This window comes from Seriola dumerili, unplaced genomic scaffold, assembly GCF_002260705.1.
Source record: "Seriola dumerili isolate Sdu_G_001 unplaced genomic scaffold, Sdu_1.0 BDQW01000273.1, whole genome shotgun sequence".
Taxonomy (NCBI): Eukaryota; Metazoa; Chordata; class Actinopteri; order Carangiformes; family Carangidae; genus Seriola; species Seriola dumerili.
In genome coordinates this window covers 1017916-1039572 of record NW_019174528.1, presented here as the reverse complement: position 1 = coordinate 1039572, position 21657 = coordinate 1017916, and the positions used below count along the sequence as shown (strand labels likewise).

General features: G+C 44.3%; 2 protein-coding genes across 2 annotated transcripts; both read right to left on the bottom strand.

Moving 5' to 3' along the window:
• Positions 1-92: 92 nt before the first annotated feature.
• LOC111230578 (tetraspanin-13-like) lies at positions 93-5728 on the bottom strand. Its single transcript, XM_022757359.1, has 6 exons — positions 5548-5728; positions 4180-4347; positions 3415-3495; positions 2152-2265; positions 1955-2065; positions 93-772 (listed from the first exon to the last, which is right to left on the bottom strand). The coding sequence occupies exons 1-6, from the start codon at positions 5608-5610 to the stop codon at positions 698-700; spliced, it is 612 nt and encodes a 203-aa protein (XP_022613080.1). The 5' UTR covers positions 5611-5728; the 3' UTR covers positions 93-697.
• A 3206-nt stretch (positions 5729-8934) lies between these two features.
• bzw2 (basic leucine zipper and W2 domains 2) lies at positions 8935-20078 on the bottom strand. Its single transcript, XM_022757340.1, has 12 exons — positions 20007-20078; positions 18586-18656; positions 16544-16720; positions 13749-13852; positions 13561-13626; positions 12304-12439; positions 11942-12051; positions 11218-11388; positions 10991-11137; positions 9761-9899; positions 9538-9660; positions 8935-9253 (listed from the first exon to the last, which is right to left on the bottom strand). The coding sequence occupies exons 2-12, from the start codon at positions 18647-18649 to the stop codon at positions 9225-9227; spliced, it is 1266 nt and encodes a 421-aa protein (XP_022613061.1). The 5' UTR covers positions 18650-18656; positions 20007-20078; the 3' UTR covers positions 8935-9224.
• Positions 20079-21657: the final 1579 nt, after the last annotated feature.

Here is a 21657-nt window from a genome sequence, read left to right as displayed (position 1 = left end):
GAAATAATATATTTTTTAGCTGTTTTAAGAAAATAAAAACTTTGAGGTGTTAATAGAAATAAGCCAGGGAAGCAGATTTCTTTTTCTTCCAGTATTGTTTTATTGTGTTTTACAGTACAAAGGCTCAAACAGGTGCTTCACAGAATCATCATACAGCAACTTAGAGTCATGCAAAAGGCCAAATACACAGCAGGCAGCCAGGAGCAAGACACACACACAGACACACACACACACACACACACACACACACACACACACACACACACACACACACACACACACACACACACACACAGTAAAAACAGTTGCAGGTCATCACCTGTATCCTTCATTCTTTCACACAGTGTTGACATTATTGCGTTCAGTGGGACCGACTGAGACAAACAACAAACAAACAAACAAACAGTGTACAGGGTCAACATCAGGCAGGTGGCATAAATACTGGAACATACAGCAGACTGCTGTGGACAATGTTCCCTCTTTTTTACCCACAATGCTCAGTGTACTAATTGTGTGTGCTGGTGTGAGACACGTCTCTTCACACACAGAACACACTTCACACACGTCACATCAAACAGCACGGCTGCAGCAGTCAGTGGAAACACACAGGTCGATCTCGTATTTACAGGTGAAGCCCAGAGAAAGTTCACAGAGGTGGAGAGGTGACAGCGTGCAGACGCTTCAGCCGGCGGCCGCCTCACAGGAAAGCGCTGGGGTTGGCTCTGGGGTCCTTCTGGTTCCTGTAGCGATATGTGAGCCACACTCCCAGGATCTGACAGACCGACACAGCCACAGTCAGAAACAACAACAGTAACACTCGCCTGACCCGTGGTACAGTGTGTCTGTGTGTGTGTGTGTGTGTGTGTGTGTGTGTGTGTGTGTGTGTGTGTGTGTGTGTGTGTGTGGAAAAGCCTGACATACTGTAGGGTTAGCTCCATTGTTTCCAACTATTAAAACACATCAGTGAGTCTCACATGTTCCTTCATCACCATGAACACACTAGTTTAGTTTGACTCCGTCCCTCACACACAGTCCACCGCCACAAAGACTCACTGCAGCTGCAACTGTGGATTAATCCATCGCTGAAAATAGCGATGTACTGCTACTACTACTACTACTACTACTACTGCTGCTACTACTACTGCTACTACTGCTGCTACTACTACTACTGGTACTGCTACTACTACTGCTACTATTGCTACTACTGCTGCTACTACTACTACTGGTACTGCTACTACTACTACTGGTATTGCTAATGATACTACTACTGCTAAGGCTACTGCTACTACTGCTAATGCTACCAATACTGCTAATGCTACTACTGCTAATTCCATTGTTACTACTGCTAATGCTACCACTATTGCTAATGATACTGCTACTACAGCTCATGCCTCTGCTAATGCTACTGTTACTACTGCTAATGCCACTGCTAATGCTACTACTGCTAATACTACTGCTAATGCTACCAATACTGCTAATGCTACTACTGCTAATTCCATTGTTACTACTGCTAATGCTACCACTATTGCTAATGATACTGCTACTACAGCTCATGCCTCTGCTAATGCTACTGTTACTACTGCTAATGCCACTGCTAATGCTACTACTGCTAATGCCACTGCTAATGCTACCAATACTGCTAATGCTACTACTGCTAATTCCATTGTTACTACTGCTAATGCTACCACTATTGCTAATGATACTGCTACTACAGCTCATGCCTCTGCTAATGCTACTGTTACTACTGCTAATGCCACTGCTAATGCTACTACTGCTAATGCCACTGCTAATTCTACTACTGCTAATGCTACTGTTACTACTGCTAACGCTTCTGCTACTACTGCTATCATTTTTGCAATTACAGGTGCAATATAATATTACTACTATTACTGCTGATGCTCATACAGTATGGACCTATCATCCAACCCTCGGCAGTGTCATAGCTGTGACTCACCTCAGTGAAGCTGAAGAAGAGCCCGATCCCTCCCACGAAACGTAAAACTTTCCCAGCATGCTCCTGGATCTTATCTGCACAGGGGAGGCAGGAGTGGTTGGGGAAACACGCCTGCAGGAGAACCGGACACACAACACTTACTGAAATGTAACAGGGAGCAGGAAACCTCTCGTCATCCAGAGCAGATTCAAACTTACGGCGTCACAGGTGCCGTTGGGGTCCACCTGTCTGAAGCCACAGCAGTTGATGCTCTTCTCCACATCCCTCTGAGTGCTCCGAGAGTTGTTCCAGCCCACCTCCAGCAGGTGATCCTGCAGCACATACAGCAGCAACATGTGACAGTGTCTTCCATCCCCGTTATCAAAGGTCAAAGTTCAGAGTCCCCAGCTGGCCAGACTGTTTGCTGCCTGTCCCTGAATTTCGTGTCCGTCTCCTCTTTAATAAAGGTCAAAGGTCACCGTGACCACACAAAACATGTTTGTGGCCATAACTCAAGAATCCATGCACTAATTATGATCAAATACATTGAATACCTTTCACTAGATTCTGGATTTCTGGACAGACGTGGTTGTTTACATCCATGTGCTGATAATTCTAGTTATGTATTCATTTAAGTGACTAGTCGTCATCGCTGCTGAAGGTGAACTGTGGAGCTGTCGCACAGTACAATACAAATAGTGTTTTGGAAATTGTCATGAGATACTTTTGTGTATGAAGCAAAAGTCTGAGGCTCATTCAAGATCCTGAATCTCTCAAACGTCTTCAAGAGTCTAAAGTACTGACTGTTTTACTGCATCACATTTATCAGTGACTTCCTCCCACTCATTCACCTTTAAGAGCATCGCTCAAGAAATCACATGACTGATCACATGACTGATCACATGACTCATCAGAGAAAGAACAGCTCACATATAGACTGACCCTACATCTGCCATATTGTATATTCTGTAAAATCTAGGTCTGTGGTCAAAGTCTTTTTTTTCTTAGGAAGGGTAAAGGTGTGGAGTGGACCAGGTCTCCTTCTTCTTTTGTTTTTGTTTGTTTTTTGGGGGTTAGAGCCACTGAATGCTTTTTTTTTATGGTAAACTGCTGAAAGCGTCTCACAGCAGCTGATGACAGACTGACCACAGATTTAAAACAAGGCAGCAGCCAAAAGTTTGAGAATTTCCACTGTGTGTTAAAGAGGGTGACGTTCTCCTGTGAGCGCTGCAGTCAGTGTAAAGTTTATTCTTTATCACCTGTGGATAACAGATAAAGGTGAGGACGTGTACGTCAGCATCTACACTGAGGCTTTTTACTCAACAGAGAGCTGCTCCTCACTCAGATGCTGAGCTGTCAACACATGTTGGTGCTTGAGACTAATCAACAGTTCAGGAGCCACATGATGTGAGGTGAACAGTCTCAGCACACCTGTGCAGGTGCATTAGAGTGAAGAGTTAGAGTGAAGGTGTTGCTCTTACCTGCTGCTCTCGGTTGATGGCCAGACAGGCGCTGGACACAGAGAACTGCACAATGAACACCATGAACAGGACGATCATGTACTGAGCTTCACTGTCAAGGAACGACAACAGGTACACAACCTCCTGCACACCTGCACACCTGTACACCTGCACACACAGACTGACTGAGGAGGGAAACACGATGCAGCTCATGCATACATGAATGGAAAATGGATTTTCCAAAACACTGAGGAAGAGAGGGCTGAGTGCTGTAAGGCTGTAACACTACACGTATTTGTGCTTCCTTTGATCTGTTTCATCTACATCTATAAACGTCTGTCCGATCTGTTTCATCTATATCTATACACAGTAGCTCTTTACCTTAAGAAAATAAAAGCCTGATAAATAACGTGTCTCGTGGACGACGATGAATAAAGTTAAAGATAAACCTGCTTTAAAGTCACACGTTCATCTTTCTGGCTCCACTGGATTAAAATGGAGGCTCTGCTCTTCATTTACCCGTTGCCATGGAGATCCACTGATGACGGCTTCTTATATTCCTCGTGTACTTGGTTTTAACTCAGAGCTGATTTATCAGGGTCAAAGTTTGTTAAACCTGCTTTTTTATTCTATTTCCTAAAATGTCGACTTGTGTTTTTGCTCTGACAGCATCATCAATATTCAAATCAAGCTAGTGGCCACACCCCGATCAGTGATGTCACAGCAGGTGAAGGGAAACCCCTGACATGTTCTGGGTGATATCACCCAGCAGCTGGTGAAGGATACGAAGAAGAGCAGGACCTGGTGATGCTTCATGGCCCCGATGAGACCCGCCAGGGCCACGAAGAAGAGGAACACCCCCACACCGATGACGCCCCCCACCACCTGGAAGCTGGAGACCAGACCGAACCACTTCCCCCACGCCGCGATGCCAATCATCAGCAGACTGACCATCTGCAGGACGGACACACAGACACTACACATCTGTAACAGCTGTTACGTACGTGTGACGTCGTGTCGCAGCTGTGTGTGTGTGTGTGTGTGTGTGTGTGTGTGAGTGTGTGTGTGTGTGTGTGTGTGTGTGTGTGAGTGTGTGTGTGTGTGTGTGTGTGTGTGTGTGAGTGTGTGTGTGTGTGTGTGTGTGTGTGTGTGGACATGACCACAGACAGTGTGAGACAGTCAGGTGCAGCTGGCTGTGTTCACCTGCTGCAGCTGTTCACCTCTGGATACACTGAATGTTCTGGAAAACATCTGTTCTGTTTGAAGCCAGTGAAGTTCAAATCTACTCAGTGACTCTGGTTCACCTGTCACTGAACAAAAATGTTCAGGTGTTTTTTTTTGTTTTTGTTTGTTTTTTTGAACCATCTTTATTAAAACAACTTGAGTCACTTACAAATATAAACAGACGTCACAAACAAGTCTCTGTGTTATCGTCTATCATGAAGTATCACATAGTCTTTGTATAAATAAAATATATAACAACAATAAATCAATACATTTATGTAGAAGCAAAAACAGGAAAGTTAAAAAAGTCGCAGAGATAGAAATAAATAAATAAATAAACAAGAAGCGTCGATGTTTTCCGTTGAATTTTGAGAAAATTGAGAATTCACGTTATTTTCCGTTTTCTATAAATTACTTTCTTATAAATGTATTAGTGCATTTATGACTTTTAATATCTTCTATCTGTGTATCAGCGGTTACTGTAACTTCATAATCCTTTCATTAATTGCAAAAAAAATGTACCGGTGTCCTCCAATATATATGAACGTGATGACATCATCATCAAACAAGTTTCCTCCACACCAGGAGGAAACATTTTACAGCACAGGCTCAGTGGGACTCCCCTTTAAAATGACTGAAGGGTCTGTGTCCAGGCCCCGGTGAGGCCCCGGTGAGGCCCCGCCGCTGGCCACATACACACCTGTGCTCAGCGGTGATAAGCGCCCTCAGAGGCGGACACGACGTCCTCTGCTGTGGCGGAAGGACACACATTAAAGCCTAACAGCTGGACACTCAGATCTCCGGGTCTCATTCGTTTCAGGCCTGACCACAGCCAGCATCTCCTCCCGCCACAGACAGTCCCTGACCTCATCACTGGATCTGCGGATGGGGAGCACCACAGTGATCCATATGGAGGAAGATGACACTCACCACATAGAGGATGTTGAGCGCGCACAGCGCGTGTTTGGAGCAGGTGAATCCGGCACAGCCCATCCTGCTCAGGGGAGACAGTCAGCCCGATAGACGGTGAACGGTGTCGGCTCCAGACAAACACAACCTCCCGCTGGAAGAGACGGTCGCTCCGCGGCAGGTCGAACCTGGACTGAGCCGAGCTCCGAGCGTCAAGTACACGTAGTCACACAGCGGTGCGGCGGAAGTTAGGCATCCTTCAAAATTAAAGCATGTCATTTGTCACTTCCGCAGTGCAGTCTATGATACGTTGACTTACAGTAGGACACCGCTGAGCACACTCCATCATGACCTCAGTATGTATATATATATATATATGTGTGTGTGTGTGTAATATTTAAATATTTAGATAAACAAATATATAAATAAAGGAGTTAGTATGGTATAGTATAGTACCAAGGAATGGAAATAAAACTGTAAGACTTTAGTTTACCAGTTTCTAATTTATGTTTACTTAGATTTGACTGCAATATAAACAAACAAACAAACAAACAAATAAATAAATAAATAAACAAAAGAGTTAGTATTATCCACCAGGGAAGGGAAATAAAACTGTAACACTTTAATATTTATTTTCCCCATTTAAATAAAACCTAAATATTTCATAATCATATTAACATTTGCTTTAATGCTCAGGGTAAAACATGTGGTGACATGGTGACTCATGCTGGTGTGTTCAGGTGAAATGCAGGTAGAGTCAGCTGGTTACTCCTCTGGGTGACATAAACCTCAGCATCTGGTTTCTTGACGTCTTCCACGGAATCACGTCTGCGCATCATCATCATTATCATCATCATCATCATCATCATCATCATCATCATCATCATCATCACTTCTGTTAGAGATACAGTTCATTCTGCTCAGCTGATTATAGATTTGATATGTATTGTAATGTGTGTGTGAGGAATATCTGGTTAAATCTACATATATATAAATATATATAAATATTCTTATTAAACCAACACAGCAACTCATATTGAGCTTCCTCTTTTTGTGTAAGGAGATACTTCGGTTTGTTGCTTTAACAAGAAGAAAATATCTTGGTATTAAAATGTCACTGTAACAACAGGAAGAATTCATTATAAAGATAAAATATTGTGACAAAGTGACGTGGAGCAGATTCTTTTCGTCGTGTTAGCTGTAATTATATTAACCAGTGATTAAATACTAAATACTTTCATCGACGATATGAAATGTTATGAATTCACGTCGCCTGGAAACCCCATGCTTTTATTTTGAAGACAACGTCCGGTTTTAGTGTGGTCATCTACTTTAACTTGCCGCCTGTTTGGCGTATGACTCAGTGAGGGACGGGCTTCGGGGCTCCCGGCCTGCTGATTGGCTACAGAAACGTCATGTTATCTCCCCCGAAAATCTTCCAGAAAGAATCCGGATCAGCTGGTCTACCTGAGCAGGACCGGTCCGGTCTACCTGAGCAGGACCGGTCCGGTCCAGCTGGAGACGCTGTTTGTCTGTTGATCCTGTCTCACGTTACACTTCATTCATGATTCATCAGACACCCTGTTGACCTGAAGAGAGCGCAGTCCTCTCTGGGTCACACCTGCCCTCAGCAGACATGAATCACCCTCAGCTTCTCGTTTCCATGGTAACAATCAGTGACACCTGCGCTGATAAGTAGCGCCCCAACAAGAAACAGGAAAACATGGCTCATAATCATAAACATCGTTGTGGAGAAAGAGAGAGAGAGAGAGAGAGAGAGAGACAGAGAGAGAGAGGAGAAAGAATTTTTGTTCCAAATCATTTTTATTTTTATTGTTTCACTCTTCACTCACTCTTACAACTATTGAATTCTAACTCAACACAAACATTTTGTGTTGAGGGTGAACGGAACTCAGCGGTTGGACTTGGTTCTTCGGTCGGCCATTTTTTAAAATTCCTGACAGTCAGAGCCGGCGCCATATTGGTTTTAGGCTGTCCGTCCCTTTGTCACATTCTCAGGGACAAGGTATCTCAGAAACACCTTGACGGAACAAATTTGGCCCAAACATTCACTTGGACTAAAGGATGAACTGATTAGATTTTGGTGGCTAAAGGTCAAAGGTCAAGGTATCAACGCAATATCTTCATAACGTGTTGAGGGAATTTCTTCAGATCTGGTAATATCGTTCACCTAGACTCAAGGACAAACTGATTCGATTTTGGGGGTCAAAGGTCAAGGTCACAGGGACCTCATAAAACATGATTTTGGCCTTTTGAACACAATATCTCCAGAACCCCTCAAGGGAATCCCTTCAAATTTTGCATAAATGTTCACTTAGACTCAAGGATGAACTGATTAGACTTTGGGGGTCAAATGTCAAAGGCTTTTTAGCCATTACTCAAAACTTCATTTCACCCAAATGGTTCATATTTTATGACTGGATAAACAGGGATGTAACCTGTAAACTAGTCTGAATGGCAGATGAATTCTACCCAGAATTCATTGTACCACAGTCCAGCTTAAGATAGTCAAGAACTAAAATTCGGATGAACTTCAAGTCTTTCTGAAGTCTGACAGTCAGTCTGTGATAAAGGGCTCTGCCATGAGGTGCTGCTGACACGATGATAGTAAATGCTAGTGTGGCAGGTTACAGGTGCTGTGCTTTATCTGATGCTCTGCAGCACAAACCCTCCTCATGTATCAAATATCACATCTTATATCGTACATGTGAGCTACTGCATCAGAAAATAGATTTCGTTTGTTTTCGTTATAGTTTTATGATGTGTTGTGTTGAAAGTCAAACAGAGAAGCTTGATCAACATCATTTCCTCGAGTTAGCATGGTTAGCCTAGCTTAATTTATCATATCAGTGGTACCCAACCTGTGGGCTGGTGCCCACTGGTGCGCCATGAACTGTACTGCACTGTACTTCATATTTTATATTTTCTCTGACTCTGGATAAACAGGGATGTGACCTGGAACTAGTCTGAGTGGCGGAGGGATACGACCACGAGGAGGTGACTCTAGTTATTTTAAATATAGATCACCTCCTCGTCCTTGTTTCCTCCACCAACCAGACTGCAAGGTACTGCAAGTGGGCCGATAAATAAGTTGCTAAACAATACCAAAAATTTTGTTACGAGGTGGGATGTGAGCCGCCAACATCTTAAAGATTTTCAGGAGGGTCATAAGTTGGAAAAGGTTGAGAACCAGTGTGTTATATTATTATTCAGGGTAAGTCTGTATTATCCTCTCTTATTTTTGCATTATTCCTGTTTTTGATTTTATGGTTAAAGATCACAAATGTGAACCAGTAACCACAGCAACAGTGAGCGGTGAAGAGATCCGTCAGATGGTCAGTGACTGCGTTTACAAAGAGGAAAACACATGTACATATAAAACCAGTTTATTCATAAAAAGATGAGTTAAATACACAAGTGTTTTTATAAAACTCACTTGAGTGTGCACTAAAACACGTGTACATCTACTGCGGAGGTCACGCTCCCATTGCTGGACACTGTCACAGACGGTGAGCGTGCTGAGACTTCCTGGTTGTACGGCGGTGTTCGGCTGCTTCAGGAGGAGCGGGTCTGTGGTCGTTGTGGGTGGAGGTGCTCCACCTCAGCTCAGGTGGAGGATACACTACATGTTACCTATCTGCTGCACAGTCAGGACTCAGACTACAGGAAGTCCTCCTTCAGCCCTCCTCCCCCTCTGACTCCGACTCTGTGGACAAGAGGCGAGTGAGCTGACAGCTCCACCTGCTGGTTACACTGACAGTTACAGTGTATGTGTTATAAAAGCTCATAAATGATTTACAAAGTGTTAACAAGCTAATTAATAAACTAGTTAAAACCACCCATAAATCCTTTACAAGGGGAGTCGGATTATAAAGTGGAACCGAGTTTCTTTTTAAACCCCCTTCGTGAAAAAAGAAATATTTTTGCAGTAATTATGAAGTTATGATAAAGAGGCTCCTGACAGGAAATAAAGGAACTCGTGGTTATTACCTTCTTCAGCGTTCTGGAGCCACTCCACAAACTTCTTCATCTGCTCTAAGAAGACACTCTTCCCTTTCGCAGCGTGGGCGTCTTTGTACCACTTCAGGATGGCCTCCTCACTCAGGACGTCAGCTGAGATCAGAGAGAGAAGCGTCAGCACCGAGAGACGCCACAGACAACACATCTGGACAGAAACAGCTGCAGCAGAGATGAGGGTGTGTGAGGCGCTGACCTTTGTAGAAGAGCACCACTATCTTAGAGAAGGACTTCATGAAGTGGATGTTGTCGTAGCAGTACTCCTGGATCTTCAGCAGCAGCACCAGCTCAGACTGACCCTGAGTGCTGAACACTGCCAGCAGAGGAGCGTAGTGCTAAAGAGAGAGAGCACACACCTGACCCTGAACACCTGCAGACCACCTGTGGGAAGCCCACAGCTGTGCAGTCTGTGCAGCAGGTTATTATGACATCATAGTGAGGCTTTGTTGCTAGGCGACATCTAGTGGTTGTGGTAATGATGACAGGAGCAAAGGGAAACGTGCAGTGACGTAGGACAAAGAGAGACAGAGTCCACGACAGGAGGAGGCGGTGGATGAATATAACTGTTGAATGTTGTAACCATGACAACGAAGATCGTCTGATGTTGAGAAAGTTATTTTAACCCCTTGAGGTCGATGGATGTTTCTATTAATATCTTTGTGATGAGACAGTGTAGAAATATGGTTTAAATGTTAGAGTCTGTCGATCATACGAGACTCGCAGCTTCCAACATCTGGTTAAATAGAGTGACTGACGACACTACCACAACATCTCATCTAGGCATTTATTATCTATTTATCTACTATTTTACTCATAAACTGCACTATTATTATCATCCTAAGACAAGAGATTTGGAGAATTTCAAAAACCAGGCTTCAATTTTTCTGCATTTAGGCCGAATGATGTGTTTGCTGTACGACAGACAGGAGCTGAGACTGTTCTGAAAACTGTGATATTATCACTTGAGTATTATTTTATAAGTACGTTTCCTTTAAAAGGTGAATTTAAGAAATAATGTAGAAATCGAGAAAATGACCTTTGACCTCAGAGGGTTAACCCAAATCCCCTTCTTTTCCTAAACCCAACCAAGCCATGACCGCTATCATAGTAACCACGGTGACGGTTGGTACGCCGCCGTGACAACCGAGGTCCGGTACGCATGGCGAGGGGAGGAGACGCTCCTCTGGGTCGTATCAGAGGGTTTAAGAAAACGACCTGTGAGGTCGTTCAGGTCGGAGGACGCGGTTGATATCGAACAGTGACTCAGACACGACGTGTTCTACCTGTTTCCTGTTCATTGTGAAGCCGGAGCACGAATGTAGCACGACGAGCCAATCACTCGACGGGTTCTATTCCTGAATGTACGTGGCGATGACGGACACCGTGTTGACCTGTGCAGTGGTGCGGTCAGCTGTGTGTGACCTACTTTGAGGTGTTTGAGCGCCTGCTCCGTCACCAGCTCCTCCTTCTTGTTCCACTCCACAGCGTTCATCAGGCACGTCCACAACAAGCCGATCACTGCCTGCTCCTGCAGCTCGTTCCTCTTCATCTCCTCCTTCACGTACACCACCATCTGAACACACACACACACACACATAGTATGGCCTGGCACACTGTCTGTGACACTGATAGCACTGACGGTGCTGTCTTTACCTCTCTGATGGGACACTGCTGGGACAGGCGTTCCTGCAGCTCCCTCTGCAGCTCTTTGCGGGTCCCCAGACTCTGCTGCACATGCAGGAAGTCAGACAGCTCCTTGAGCCCGGCTTCATTGAAGTATTTAGAGAAATGCTCCACGTTCTGTTTACTGGCTGGAAACAGCTCCTGCAGTGATCAACAAAATAAGAGCCACCGCTTTAGAAATGATAAGACGTCACAGCTCCTCCTCTCAGCCTGCTGGGTCACACACAGTGTCAGTGTCAGTGTCAGTGTCAGTGTGACCTCACAAAACATTTTTTAGCCATAACTCAAGGCTTCACAGCAGTTATGACAAAATTTCACACCAATGGTTCATATTTTATATTTTCTGTGACTCTGGATAAACAGGATGTGACCTGGAACTAGTCTGAGTGGCGGAGGGATACGACCTGGAGGAGGTGGTTCTAGTTATTCTAAATATAGATCACCTCCTCGTCGTTGTTTCCTCCACCAACCAGACAAGTTCCAGGAAACACGGTCACAGTCTCCTTCCTGAGTTACACTGGTGAATAATGACCAGAGGTGTTTTTACAGAACATTATGATGTCACAGTGAAGTTGACCTTTTGACATTTCGGGTATGAAATGTCATCACTTCATTTCATCCTTATGTTAAATGGTGTCCTTTAGAAACTGCAGGAACATACTGCTGGTTGAAGTGGCTGTTGAGTTTTTCTCACCAGGAGTCTTTTATCCAGGTTGGCCTTCCTCAGGGACGAGGTGACTGAATTGGCATCTTTCTCTGCGATCCATGCTTTGAACATCCTCACAGCAAACAGCGCAGAGATCCCTGACAGGAGACGCACAAAACAAAAAAGTTCATTAAAAAAAAAAGTTATTTTCTTTATCATTTAACAGAAACATTTCCTCGTGTTACAGAAAAAGTTGTGTGTGATGGGAGAGTCAGATCAGAGGCCGCTAGATGTCAGCTGACAACAACGCGCAATAAAAACATAATAATAATAATGAGCTTCTGCACAGACGACCTCTGGGCTCGTTTCCTACAGGACAGTTCTACAGTGACACTCCCCCCCCCCCGTACCTTCTTTGACCACGCTCTCGGTGAAGAGGCCGGTGATGATGGGAGGCGGGAGCGTGCTGTTGGCCAGCAGGATGCCGGTCAGCATGGCGAGCTTGGTCTGCTCCGACTCGCTGAAGGCCTTCAGGAAGAGCAGCAGCTACAACAACAGACACGCTGTGAACCTGATTTTGCAGCAGCTTTTCTTAAAAGTTGAAACGTTTTTACATGTTTTTTTCACAATGAAACTGCAGGAGAAAATAAATTTATCTAAACGTATAAAAATATAAATATCTTATAGGGAAAAGAACAAGAGATCTTTAGAATCACCTCATCAATTTATAACGTACCCCCCCCCCCCGACGATTTCTGCCTATGAAACAGTTTCATCAGAGTGAAGGATGAATGAAAGGATGTTTTCTGTCTTTTCATCTTCACAAATTAACCGTTTAATCACTGAGCCGCTCGGAGGCCGCAGCAGCTGCCGCCATCTTTCAGGTGGAATGTTTTCTTGCATGTTACTCGATGCATGTTATCAGCTCTAGATGACAGACTCTTTATTGATGATCGGCTCTTCAGCTTCTTGAAATGTAGATAAACATCAACGTGATCATGTGACTGTAGATGTTTTATTTCACCTGGAGAACAGAAGCAGTGGAGCGTCGTTCAGGAGGCTCCAGCTCTACACCTGTGGTTCCTCCACGATGTTCCAGTACAGGACTATTGAACCCTTTAATGTAAGACACGTCGAACGTCTTCACACGTCTTTAACAGTGATGTTTGTTGGTGAATGTGAGACGTTCATGTCACACACGTCTGTCGGTGACATCATCACGGGTTCCTTCAGACTTGTCTGATTGGTTCAACTCACAGGAAACTTTGTGTACATGTTGCAGTGATTGGTCTGAGGTTTCAAGGGACTGGATGAATTTGTGTTAATTATTGCGACTTCCTGGAGGGACGCTTTTGATTGATCTTATAGACTCAGTAATAGCACTGTATGCTAATGTACATATTAAATTAAATAAAATGAAACAGTTCAACGGAGTCAAGACTTTAAAAACGCTGCCGCTGAGGAAAAGAAGTTCTGTCCTTTGATTTTTTCAGTCAGGTGTTTAGCTCAGAGGTTTCCAACAGAACGAACATGTTCAGATGTTATTATGACTCTCGTTAAAAGCTGTAAACGATTCACTTTCATTAGTAGTATTTTTATAATAATAGTGGACTTTATAGAGAACACAGATGCAAACATGTCACCACTACATATCATGAAGGCTTCACCTTTTTGATTTCCTCCTCAAAGGCCTTCTCCAGATATTTGTATCGTCTGATGAGCTTATTGAAAACCTGCCGTCACAAAACACACAGTTGCATAATTAGCCGAGTAACAAGCAACATGTTTATATAATGAGCAGAGCCCCTCCCTCCCTCCTGTTGCACAGTCAGTGCGGATGGGGGCGCAGGTGTACCTGAGCATACAGACGTAGAGCGGCGTGGCTTTCCTCCGTGGTGAACACGCAGAACGCCGTTACCTTGGTCTTGTCGCCCTCATCGATGCGAGTTCCTCCAGGAGCTGTGGAAGAGGACGTGTTACTGAGAACATGAGCTGTCCTGTGATGTGACGGACACCTGGCTGATACAAGGTTTTCAGGTTTAGGTCGCTTCAAGCTAACAACGTGTACAGGTGTTCCTAATAATGTGCTCGCTGAGTGTATTAAAAATAATTTGGTGGGAGTGTAAATGACCCCAGTGCATGATGGGATTTGTTTCTAAAATGTGTAAAGTTTGTATTTGTGTATTTTGTTTCATGGCCTTTATTTTGCTATTTCCTGTGAACACAGAAGTGTCTTATTTTGAAAAGAGCTTACACACAGAGCTCACAGAGATAAATAATCAATGAGGTTGATTTTCTCTGTCAGTTTCTGATACGTGTTCAGGTCCGTGTCACAGCAGGTTCAGTAAGGAAGCCCAGACGCCCCCCAGCTCCTCCTCCGGTGGGATCGTCTCCCGTCCACCCCGAGGTCTCGTCTCCCGTCCACCCCGAGGTCTCGTCTCTCTCGGTGTGAAGGCTTCAGAAACACCTCAGCTGTTTCCTTTAGATGCTGAAGAGAGAGTCTGGACCCCCTGCTAAGGAAACGGCTTTCTGTCACTTCCCGCCACCACCAAACACTCTCGTCCAAAAGTGAGGGTTGTAAATCAGAAGCTTAGCATTGAGCCCCCCCCCCACGTTACTGCTAGGACCACTTCAGTCTGCCTCTTCAAGGTGCTTTTCATCTCAACCTGACCCACAGGTAAATGACCAAACTACCACCATGTGGAGCCAGTTCTGCTTCCAAGACCTGGAAACACTGAAGGAGTGAAGGTGGCCTCACCAATAACATGGATGCCCCTCACACTGATCACTGATCAGCCGTCACTACTGCACATAAAGAGGCTGGATAATCAACTAACTGCTGTTTATTATTAACTCTGAGTTTAGAGAGTAAAACCTTTAACTGTAATTGGTTTACCAGAGAGTGAGCTGCAGAGCACAGATTACAGGACAGGATGTGTGTGTGTGTGTGTGTGTGTGTGTCTCATACTACAGACAGATTAAGATCAGTCTAAGGTTACACAGGTTCCATGAATGGAGACGGACTGTCTTTCATTAATCTTGTAGGTAACTGATTTCTACCAACATGGAGGGAGGTTCTGACGTATGTGACCACAGGTCTGAGAGCTGCACCTGATCTCTGCTGCTCAGGGAATGAAACAGAACTCTTCACACAGACGAGAAGTGATTTGTGTTTCTATACATCTCCATGGAAGTGTTCAAAGATTAGAGTTGATGTATTTGTACTTTGTGTAGCAGACGGCCAATTCACAGATTTTTCAAGAAGAAGAAGAAGACGACCGAGCTGAAGGCTTGAGTTCTCCGGTGCTTAGTGAGGAGATCTGTTTGATCAGAGGGAATTACTGTGTTAATCTGACAGAGCCAGCAGTGATCCCTCTGTCCTTGTCTGTGTGAACAATGCAGCCCTGGACTGAACCGGTGTAGAGCTCCGTGAGGACGACAACACTGACCGCTGTCTAGTCCTGGAAGAAGAGTCCTGAGGGTCAGGACAAAGCACCAACATATTCCAGTATTTGCAACCAGTCCTCCGACCTGAACAACCCTCTAATACAAGCTGCAACCTCCAGACTGAAACATGAAGCATCAGCAGTGAAGAACCAGAAGCTGCAGTTCCTCTAACGACCACTAGAGTCTGGCTCCAACAGTGAGTCAGTCCCCATAGACTCCCATGTTAAAATGTCCAACTTTACAGCAGAAATAAACATGTTTACAGCCTGGTACAAAAACTGTTTTGGTCTCTAGAGCTGATTTCCTCCTTCATGACACCTGTTTAGATAACTCACCTGTCTAGATAACTCACCTGTTTATAAAACTCACCTGTTTATGTTTTATTAAGGACTACAGTTATGGAGGATTACATAGGTATGCATCAAAGCCTCGTGCCCCTCCTCTTTGCCCAATTTTGGATTAGCTGGGAGTTAGGGGGCGGAGTCAGACACTGCCAAGATGGCAACGGTGGAGCAGCTCACTCTGAGCTTCAGAAACCTGTGGGTGATGTCACAGAGGCGACTCATAGGAGTGTCTCCTGAAATAGCGCCCCTACAGCAACAGGCCTGCTGGAACTCGGTTGTCATGGTTACAATAATAAACATGCAGACTGTAAGGAGAGTGGTTACTATAATCACAGAACTTACTATAATAACGGTCATGGCCTGGTTAGGTTTAGGAAAAGATTGTGATTTGGGTTAAAATAAATACTTCCTCAACATCAGAGAATCTTTGTTGTCATGGTTACAATAATAACTGTGGTTAACTTCGTCGTGCGGTCATGGTTAATAGAAACAACATTAAACAGCTACTTTCACGTGGGAATCGAACATTGCTCTCCTGAGTCACAGTCCACCTCCTCCTGACATGGACTTTCTTCACTCCTGTCATCATTACTACGACCACTAGATGTCACCTAGCAACAAAACCTAACTATGATGTCATAATAACCTATTGCTCAGACGACCTGTGGACTCGTTTCTTAAAGGAGGAGTCTCCTACAGTAACGATGCTATATGCTGTAATGCAAATCAATACTAATCATATATATATATATATATATATATATATATATATATAAATATCACAGTGTAATTACATGTTGTCATCTACAGAAAGATTCACACAGGTCACAGGTGATGACCTCAGCCCGTCTGGACTCACCGAGCATGCTCCCTGCGATGAGGATGTCGAACAGTGTGTCGGCATAGCGTCTGTAGTCCAGCCGCGACCCTGTGGTGTCCAGAAACTTGGCTACAGCCTCCAGGTCGCCGCCCGCATCATTAAGGCCCGCAACGATCGTGTCTCGAAAAACTGTCGGCTCGAACTTCTCCTTTTCATCTAGGACAGAGGGTCACATGATCAGGGCAGAAGGGTGAGAAGTGCCAACCCACGTCTTTGTACTTTCTAATGTATTTACACTTTGCTGCTCACAGGTGACTGAAGTCACAGTGGTTTAGATTCAGTTTCCCACCTCCAGAGCAGCCACTGGTTTCCATTCACCTCCTTACCAACAGTGTGGGTCAGACGTGCTGCTCCACTTCCCCATCAAGTGTTTCCAAGCAGCCACACAGGAAGGTGGAGACACAGTGGAGTGGGAAGTATTCTTCGCTCATCGTGTGTTTTAATTACTCATGAGTGTTTATGTCATATTTTACTCCTTTATTTGTCTCATAGGTAAATAAAAGGATTTTAAATTGATCCTAAAAACAAAGTTGGAGCTGGTCCACATGGGAGTAATGTGAGTGGATCATGTGCTGCACATGATGTGACCCAAAGGTAAAATATAAATAGAAACCAATAAAGACCTGAGGCTGGACCCGCCCTGCACCAGACCAACATCTGAGAGCAGCACCAGAAATAGCACACCTCACTCACTCCACGTCCGCAGCGTTCCCACAGGAATAATATATATAATAAATATAATCTTTACAGATTATATATGTACATATTATACGGATGTTTATATGTTTATACATGTTTATCTTCACAGGAAAAAAACAACAACTTATTTCATCATTTCAACACATTCTTCACAGGGACTGTAGTTTTACTGTTGACCACATCAGTAACCGACACTGACTGTTGAGCATCAGAAACAAGATGAAGGCAGCAGAACTCTGAGCTCCCTGCAGACCAGATGTTATCAGGAGGAAGTGAGATAACATGTTTTCTTTTAATTTGTGAGGTGATGCTGTAAATCACATTTTTATAAATACATTTTAATTATGTTTTACTCGTTTTTTTGCCTCCGCTCCGGCGACACTCAGAGGCGTCTGTCCCGTTCTCGTGGACACGATATCTCAGCAGAGCTTCACTCAGACTCAAGGATGAACTGATCAGATTTTAGTGGCTAAAGGTCAAAGGTCGAGGTCACAATGACCTCACAAAACACTTTTTAGCCATAACTCAAGACTTCAAAGCTGCTTCCTTACTGTGTGTACTGTGTGTACTGTGTGTACTGTGTGTACTGTGTGTACTGTGTGTGCTGTACTACACCGCCCTGGCCAGCATGACGATCAGAGTATATTTAGATCTTTGTCTGCTGATTCTTTCCTGTAACCCAGAGCTGAAAGCGAGCAGAGAGCTAAGCTGCTCAACTTAATCCACTCAGGATTTTTCACCCACAACATTGATTTAATCAGATGATTATTCATTCTATCATGTTATCAGTTTCAGACTATATTTTACTTTAGGAAAAGTTCCTGTCTATCTGCTCACACACTTTAAAAACTGTGGCTGCTCCGTTCACTGACAAGATGCTTCTGCAGGAAGTTAAATCGCTTTTATCAGTTCTGAAACTTCAGGGTCAAACGATACCCGGCCTTCGCAGAGAGAGTCAGATGGTCCGAGTCTCTGTGCCAACTTCCTGCGAGGAGCTCTCTCTGCGTTTGAGTGTTAGCAGCTGGTCACATTAGCATGTAGCTGATAATGCTGATAACGAGTCAGTCAGAACAACGTCTGGAAATTTCCCCTCCGTGTTCAGCAGCTCAGTCTGACTCTGAAACAGTGGAACTCCCTCCAGATATTCACCAATGAGTCTGTGACATCAATGTCTACTGGGCTTTGTGTGTGTGTGTGTGTGTGTGTGTGTGTGTGTGTGTGTGTGTGTGTTCATTGGTGGATAAACTGATCATTTGAAATGTGCAGAGAAACACGAACAGCTCAGACTCCACACAAACCTAAACCCTCTGTCTGGTACTCACCCCTTTTCCTGGTCTTAAACCTCTGGCCTGTGAGCACTGGCTTCTGCTGCTTACCGGTATTCATACAAGTCCTGAAACACACAAACAGGCCGTCAGTGTGACGGTTCTTCACTCTGCCTCCAGTGACAGTGGATCTGAACCAGCTTCAGCTCTTGGATTGAGCCGTCGCTGCTCCTTGTTTCTGATTTGCAAACTAAAAAAAAAAGCAGCTGTTTTGTGTTTTTTCTTTTTAAATGTAGAGGTCAAAGGTCATGCAGTCGCTATAATGCAGCAGGTAACTGTGATAATCTTTCAAATGTGGATGCAAGGATCAAAATGGGTATGTTTATCCCTCTGAGGCCGTTCATTTGAAAAATCCCATTAGCCACTTGAAATTTCAAAAGGCCGCCATATTCCAAGATGGCCGCCATTTCCATCCCATTGGACAGATTTCAATGATTCTGCAACTGAATCCTGTTTCTGACCCTGCAGATGTCAAATTCACAATTCTTATTGTCCATTAAATATTATTTTAAATAACTGAAATTATTTTTATGCTGATGAGGTTCCTGGCCTGTCGCTCGCTATGATTGGTCTAATTCAGTAGGGCTTTTAATTTGTAAAATGTAGGTAAACTGTTAAAATTTTCACCGGTTTAATTTCTTCCAGTGAACTACATTTCATTTTTAAATGTTTGATTTGACACGTGGATCATTCAGATCAGAAACATGTGGGGGAATTTTTTTCAAAAAAAAAAAAAGACATTTTCTTGCCTGAAATGTCATCCATCTTGGAAATGGTGGCCATCTTGAATTTTTGAGTGGCTAATCCAAAGAGTAAAACCCAAGGAGGATTTGTACCGAGTTGAGTATTGTCTCCACATTTGGAGGATTTCTCCTGAAATATGCAGCTGCCTGCTGAGCTCCTGGTTCAACCTCTAACTTCAGTTCTGACGCTGACGTGCATCACCTGCTGTCGGCTACACTGACCTGAGAGGTGAACAGAAAATAAATAGGAGCAAACTTTGATTTGAGGTGCAGTTTTAGCAGAATTAGCATCAACTGAATTCAGCAGTGGTGAATGAGGCAGGAGTCAGAGCAGATCTAATCCAGCGGAGTCCCGTCACGTCCAGCCGAGAGACTCACCTCCTACAGCTTCTACGTCACTGCTGAAATGATTGTGGCCTGCACTCTTTAAAATTTTGATTTCAATATGTTAAAGATGAATCAACAACAGGAATGATGGACATGTATATAAAATGAATAAAACTCAAGCAGGAGCACGACAGAGAGCAGCTCTTAGCCAATAGCTGCTTGGATCCTTATTAACGTTGCTTAATTATCTTTTTCAATATCCAAAGTTCATCCTGGTGAAAAACCTGCGTCCGCCTCAGCGGCTCTTCCTCCGAGGACGATGGTTAGAATAAGTTGGAAACTGCTTACCAGCGGTGAGGTCCTCGTGCTGCCTGAGTGAGTTGGGCTGTGTTGACTGTCTGAGTGTCGGTCTGCCTGTTAACCTTGTGCTCTGCTCTATATATAGTCAGCTCATCCCTGCAGTGTAAACCTGCCTCTGACTCTTAGGCACAGGACACGTGTCATATTACTCAGAGTGTGTCGAACTCATTCTCTCCCGCTCCGTCATTCAGTGACACAAACATACTACAGAAACACATGGTGTGTGAGTGTGTGAGTGTCTGTTATTTCTAAAGACACATGTTGATGGCTGCGTGTTTCCAGAGAAGCAGCAGAGCCTGAGAGCCGGGTTCAGGCTGCAGAGCCACCGACTGGGTCAGGGATTACTGCACTTTCTAATCCACAGCATCAATCCCTGTTGTCTGGAGCTCGGTCGGCTCAGGAGCTGACAGTGTGTCGCTTCACTGCCACCGCACACTCACAACATGCGAACATGTTAGGAGGAGCAGAGCCGGGCCGACCACCTGAGCGCATCAACCTGCATTTCCTCTCATGGCCACCAGGTGCTGGTTCCATAAAAACTCAGGTATTTTAAGATTTATTGACTCAGGGACGTTCTCACTGAGAGCAGCTCTCTCGCTCTCACCTCGTCCCCCTGGAATTACAATCCAGGATTATCCTCAAAATCCTAAAAATGTTTCTGTCCTCTCCGCCGGACAAGTTCCCGCCTTTGTCAACGGGACAGAAACTGTAGATTCAACAGCTGGAAGTCACACCAGCTTTCAGAGACAGTAACCTGCCGCTGCCACAAGAGGGCAGGAAGTTACATGATGAATCCTTTACAGGACAGAACGCTGCTCTGAGATCAGATGTAAGGAGGGATATCACTTCCACATCAGTATTGATCTAATTGATGATTATTTTTAGCTTTAACTGCTCAAACGCTGCCGGCCTTTCTTCACCACTGCTTCTAATGATCCGACACTCTCACACAATCAAACACTGTTTTCTTTTCCCATGGATCATCTGACGACCTCTCAGATTTCTCTGGTGACCCTTTGGAGGGGTCGGACCCCTAGTTTGGGAACCACTGGACTGAGTGTATTTGACGTAGTTAAAACCAGCTCCACCTGCAGCAGCTACAACAGTAAAATGTATCAGCATTATTATAATAAATCATATGCTTGTACTTTTACTTTACTTTTACTTTAAGCACATTTTGTTTGCAGTACTTCTGTACTTTTTACTGGAGCAATTTTAGATTGCAGTATTTGTACTTTACTTTGTGTGTGAACCAACAATTACTGATCCTGACAACCTAAACATGAGAGGAGTGACTTTAGACTCCTACACAGGACCATAGAAATCACTGTGAGACATGTGTGGACAGATGTTAGCAGCTGCTAAGACTCAGGTGCGCAGGTGTGTGAGCAGTGGTCATACAGTCTCACCTGTGGGATGCAGTCGTCTGTGTATCTGATGGAGCACTGTTCTGTCTGAAGTGTGTTGAGCTTCAGGCTGCTGGACAGCCGGCGGGACAGACCCAACACTTCACTGCAGGGGATTCTGACCCCCGACTCAAACCTTGAACACAGCAGTCGGAGCGCCGGCAGAGCTGCACATCCACATCTCATATCTGAAAGTCACAAAGACTGAGTCAGGTGACATTCAGAGTGAGCGC